Source organism: Serpula lacrymans (assembly GCF_000218685.1).
Source record: "Serpula lacrymans var. lacrymans S7.9 unplaced genomic scaffold SERLAscaffold_22, whole genome shotgun sequence".
Lineage (NCBI taxonomy): Eukaryota > Fungi > Basidiomycota > Agaricomycetes > Boletales > Serpulaceae > Serpula > Serpula lacrymans.
Window position 1 is genome coordinate 45,286 of NW_006763311.1, and position 5,599 is coordinate 50,884.

Here is a 5,599-nt window from a genome sequence, read left to right on the forward strand (position 1 = left end):
GGCCTGCTCGTATGATGGTAACAACAAAGTTCGTGTCTCACCGATTCTCGATGTCCACGCGTTTCTCATTCTCCGCTTGGAAACGAGCAATTTCGCCATATGCTCTGATGGTGGTCAAACCAGAGAGCGATTCAGAGAAGTGAGAATATAATGACGACCGCAGGATAGCGTCTAAGAGAATTAGATTAGACAAACAAGCAATCTGAAAGAAAGAGTTCACACAGACCAAGCCGCTACACAGAGGGAAGAATTTGTCAATGATTGGTTTATACAGAAAGAACTTATTAAATACCTTGAGCTCCCTAGCACTGGAACGGTAGAACAGCGCGGCGTAGAAGTAACATACAGAAACGGCAGCGACCGCAATGAGGAACCACGGCACAATGACAGATATTAATATGATAGAACCTAGGGCTGAAGAGCCTGTGGCAACCAGCAGTCGCATAGAGTCTGTATGTGTGGTAAGGCTTTAACTACGGTGACATACAAGCAGGGAGACTACATACCTCCGAGCATATTGTCAAGTGTGTCCATGTCTACGTTATCGATTAGTAGGATAATCACCGAGTCTATAAGATATATACCTTTGGTGAATCGGTTCATAATGCGCCCCAGTGGCTAATATGTTTTGTTGAAACAGGGGAAAGAGGTAGATAATAAATAGGTTACTTACTGTCGTCTCAAAAAAGCTCATCGGTGCATACAATACGCGTTTTATAGCTTTCTGGGGGAGCAAGAACGATGAGGGCTGTTGACAGATAAAATCGCTGCACTCACACCATGGAGTGCTTGTGAAGCGTAAATGACAAAAAAAGCAAACGTAGTTCCCATTAAAAAGCTACTCAAGGCTTGAGAAATACCGATGCCAGCATATATGCCCATCTAAAAACTATCAGTCAGCCTCGGTTCCACATCTGACGATTGGGACGCACGTAGAAACCCTGGGATTGTGGCCATTTCCTATTCAAAAATGTAAGTAGACATAAATACGTTCCACGATAACGGACCTTTCTTGCCAGTAAACAAGCCTATGTAAATAATGGGTGAGCAGAGCAATTTATGATCACATGTAAATAGGCTGTGTACCAATATGACGACATAACACTACAGCCTTCCATCAGAATCACAGAAATAAGTAATAGAGGGGCGATTATGAGTCCGTTCCCCGCTCGGAAGAACTCTCCGTAGATAGCACTACCAATAGCACCTGTATTCCTTTCTTCTTCCTTCATTATCGCTTTGCCTGGAACTGCATTTTCAAGACCTTTCGCTTTCCTACCTTCTACTTTTTCCTGGTTATTTGAACCGCTATCGTCGGACTTGTCGCTTGATCCAAACTCACAGACAAACTTGGAGAAAGCGCCATCATTTGCCATGAGCTCGGAATATGTGCCTCGTTCTGCGATACGGCCATCAAGTAGAGTGTATATGTAATCCACTTGGGGGAGAAAATGAAGAGCGTGCGTTACGAGAACACGGGTTTTCCCTTCTAGATTTCCCTTAAGAACATTCTGGAACACGTCTTTTCCAACGTGGGCGTCGAGAGCCGACAAGGGATCCTAAAGGTGATAATTGAACATAATTACATAGGAAAAACTCCGCAGCGCTCACATCAAAAATCTGTATATCAGTGTCGCAATAGATAGAACGACAGATGTTGATTCGTTGTTTTTGTCCGCCAGAAAGTGAAATACCCTTGTGAATTTTTTATTGAACCAATGGTTAGTGCCCCGTTCTAAATTTGCGAAAACGCACGCACCTTTTCGCCAACTTCTGTGAGATCACCATTAGGTAGCATCTCCAAATCAGGTTCCAAGCAGGCATCGCGTATGGCTTTCCAGTATCTCTGTTCCTCGAATGGCCTCCCAAAGCAAATGTTCTCACGAATCGTGGTATTCTATACATGGTCATTATACTGTCAAAGGAGTTGAGGTTATTTTTTCACCTGAATCCAAGCAGTTTGAGCGCAGTATCCAACGGTGCCACCAAACGCAACAGAGCCAGCTGTTGGACGCATCTCACCGACGAGACCTTGCAGCAAGGACGTTTTACCCGCTCCAACTGAGGAAAAGTAATATGTGAGTACTTGGAGAATATTAAAAAACCACCACATAATACTCACCTGCACCAACAATGGCACACAATTGTCCACGCGGGATTGAGAAGTCAATATCGGTCAACTTGAATATTTTCTCTTCGTCATCGTTGTTTTCATCTGCTGTGGGAGCAGGGGTTTTGCTTTCCCCCTCCAGGTTAAAACCTTTAGGCTGTCCTCGTTCTCCAGGCTTGGGAGAGCTGTCCCAGGAAAAGCTAGCGCCTTGTACTCTGATAGCAACGTCCAAGTCGTTATCGATTACCACAGTCTCATCCAACATTTCAGCCTCGAAGACGCCCCGAAGACGGATGACAGCATTATGGGCGTCAGTGATGGTACTCAACGACATTGCTAGAAAGAAAGCACGTAAAACTTTGCACCAGGGAAGAGGACTGGAATACTCACGTAGAAACATCAATGGTATCATAATCAGCTGAAACAGCGCGAGCGAAGAAAAAATGATAGCTGCATTAAGTGTATGACCTGCCAACGAGTAGGTAATAAATGCCACGACAGAGGACAGGACAGGCAACGACATAGCCATGGCACTCAGTCCTGCTCGATAAGTAGGGACCGGATGTACCTGGACAGCCATGTTATCAGTTTTGTGGAATAGAAAATCCAATCTAAATGAATAAACGCACCCCATTTCTTCTCGTCGGAAGGAAGATACACGTTTGAGGAATGGGATCTCCCAAGCAAAGAATTTAATGACTTTGATACCACTTAACAGTTCTTGAAGAAGCTTCGAACGTTTATCAGTCCATTGCATACTGCTTCGTCTCAACGTGAATAACCGAGTCATGAAGATACTCTGCAAAGGAGTAACCACAACGAACACCGCAAAGCCAGCCAGTGCACTAGGACCCAGGTTCACGAGCAATAATATGAGGCAAATAACAAGTTGGATGGGTGCACTCCAGGACATGTGAAAATAGCCGAGGCAGAAGTCAATTCGAGACACATCTGTAGAGATATGGTTCACAAGTTTCCCATTGCTGAGGGTGGAACGAGCTCGACCAGATAGACGAAGGGACCGCGAGTAGATAGCTGCAATGAGCCCTCCGCGAACTAAAACCCCGCTTGACATGCTGCGATAGTAAAAGTGATGGGTACACCACGAGTTGACAACTTGCAAAGCCAGGAGAACGAATGACAAGCCGATACCCACTCCGATAGAGGGCACCGGTGCGCCAGTAAAGTGACTGACATAGGACTCTGTGGCAAAAATAACGATAGCCTGTCAAGAGCCAGTTTAATGTGTCTGGTCGATCACATGGTATTTGAGATACTTGCCTTAACAACAAGCGGGCTTGTCACTTGTGCAGTATCTCCCATAACTTTTAGGATTCCAGCTGACCAAAACCACCACTTGATACTGTCATTGATTGCTAAAACTAGGCTTGCTTGACGCTTGCCATCGTTTTCCCTCCACTGTCTTTCCCGTTCCACTCGGTTGCCTGTCGCTGACCACCATAAACCTTTCAAGCCAGGACCTATGTCTCCGCGGGTAAGCCGTACGTTGTACTCGTCAGCCCTTTTACATCGCTCGTCGAACGATGCTAGTATCTTGTCTGCTATTTGAGCTGCCGTACGCTCATGTGGAAGCTTGTACAAATCAGTGGCCTCGAGAGGTCGCATGTGACCCAAAGACAGCAAAGGCGTCATCCACCCAAACCAAAGAAGACTCAGCCATGAAGCCGACACTTCAGGTGTGATATCTGCTTCGTCAAGTGAAGATTTTGGGGGGGGTGGGTCTTTGCTTACGCATAAGGAGGAAATGAGCGACATGGATTCAGAAAATAGCGACAGATATGATTGTCTGTAAAGACAAGTGGGTGTATGAGACAAACGTTGGTGTCCACAACCCTTAGGGTCCTTATAAGTGCACTCATCACAGACACTAGCTAAACCGAATAGATGGTATTCGGTCGCGGTCGCGGTGATGAAGACACGACCTGAGCTGTAAAACGTAACTTATTAGCTATAGTAGCATGGTAAGATCCCCCATTGGTGGAAATAGCCGCTAAGTATAATCGCTCCAGGGCACTGGCATCACAGCTGTACAGTACTTCCAATCTGTATTAATAGCCATTGTGAGACACTGCACTTTGAGGACTAAAAAAACTGAGGGATTATGGCGTGAAAATTCCAAATAATACCAGAATAATGTCAAAAAAACCTTGCAGTATTATTACAGTTTTAATTTTAATAATACCAAAATAATTCCTGGACCCGTAGGTTCCAGGTTTCCAAAGCACAAATGTCCGCTGCATTTTCCAAGGACCTTTTTCCTGGCCCAGAAGGTAAGGCAAAATAAATCCTGCCCTCGAGAAATTTGACGGTTCAGTTGTGGCGTGAGAATGTTAGCGCAATTGTACATCGCTTTCGGGTCCTCTGGCTCACAGCCATTTCTCTACCAATTGTCATCATGATTTCCCATTGCGCTGCGTCTTCCTCGTCAGCGGCGTCTTTTCAAGTGGGCATGTGAGAATTATGTGAGAACCAATACAAATGTGTGTTGAAGTGGCAGCTGAATCTTTGCCAACAGTATCTGTCGAAGATGGGTTTCACCTGGCCCCTAATATTCTGACTGTGAATAATGCTCTTTTTTTGTCTTTGCGTGACTGATTTAATGTTTAACTCTTCCTTGTTGTGATTTGCAATTTGTGATAAGAATCTGTTCCTTACGTGTCTTCTAATGAACTCACGGCAGGGGATGGTACTTCATTTGTGTCTAGTGAATGTTTGCGCAAGAGATTTGACTTCTATTCTATGTACGAGAAAATAATTGATTTGAGACGCATGTATCCACAAGGGGATTATCTTGTAGTTAGTACTGCGTCTTTGTGCACTCTTGTTGAAGATTTCGAGTTCTTTTCTATCGCTGATTTGTGTTCAATTGCAGAGGTTCATGGTATTGCTATTGGATTGTGTTGTAAAAAGCTATGGATTCGTGATTGCCTCCGTACCCATGTGTGTAACCCTTATTGCTCGTGTTTATTGTACTTGTTTAAGCATGTTTGTTGTCAGAGAATTTTATCTGGCAAGAGCATTTTGCCTTGTCCTTTCGATGATGTAGCGGATGTCAGAAACACGCTTCATCGCAGGCGTGAGAGACAGACAGCAAGAAGGAACGCTGAACCTGCAGTGGTTTTGGTTAGCATGGAATCACCTGTCAAATTGCCTGTTAAATTTCCTGTGAAGCGTACTATGTCTGAGAAGAAGGCATTAGTAGAGGAATGGCAAGATTGTATGAGTGTAAGTGTAACAACCAAGATTCACTCTGGCGCACACAGGAACAACACTATAAGGAAGATGATGAGGGAGTGGTTACCCCTTAGAATTCAGAGAGTTAGTTGGTATACAACAGGAGGACTCGCTGAGGAGTCTCCTGGATCTATTGGAGTTTATATACTACTACAGAGTTGTTTGTACATGTGTACTATACAGTTGATAGAGACAGTGGCTGATGATGTCATGGGGCCTAGCCCGCATGGCCAG

General features: G+C 44.7%; 1 protein-coding gene across 1 annotated transcript in view; it reads right to left on the minus strand.

Annotated features, from left to right (window-relative positions):
- The window catches only part of SERLADRAFT_353365 (uncharacterized protein), a gene marked incomplete at both ends in the record, with an annotated part of 5,352 nt that extends 1,466 nt beyond the window's left edge, over positions 1-3,886 (minus strand). Inside the window, 16 exons of the mRNA XM_007324754.1 lie at positions 42-202; positions 293-450; positions 507-536; positions 585-618; positions 674-720; positions 774-882; positions 933-960; positions 1,008-1,028; positions 1,087-1,559; positions 1,612-1,695; positions 1,760-1,897; positions 1,946-2,061; positions 2,123-2,446; positions 2,501-2,678; positions 2,736-3,335; positions 3,398-3,886. Of these exons, the coding sequence (XP_007324816.1) occupies positions 42-202; positions 293-450; positions 507-536; positions 585-618; positions 674-720; positions 774-882; positions 933-960; positions 1,008-1,028; positions 1,087-1,559; positions 1,612-1,695; positions 1,760-1,897; positions 1,946-2,061; positions 2,123-2,446; positions 2,501-2,678; positions 2,736-3,335; positions 3,398-3,886 (2,990 nt within the window). The remainder of the gene's footprint in view (positions 1-41; positions 203-292; positions 451-506; positions 537-584; positions 619-673; positions 721-773; positions 883-932; positions 961-1,007; positions 1,029-1,086; positions 1,560-1,611; positions 1,696-1,759; positions 1,898-1,945; positions 2,062-2,122; positions 2,447-2,500; positions 2,679-2,735; positions 3,336-3,397) is intronic.
- Between the last annotated feature and the right edge of the window lie 1,713 nt (positions 3,887-5,599).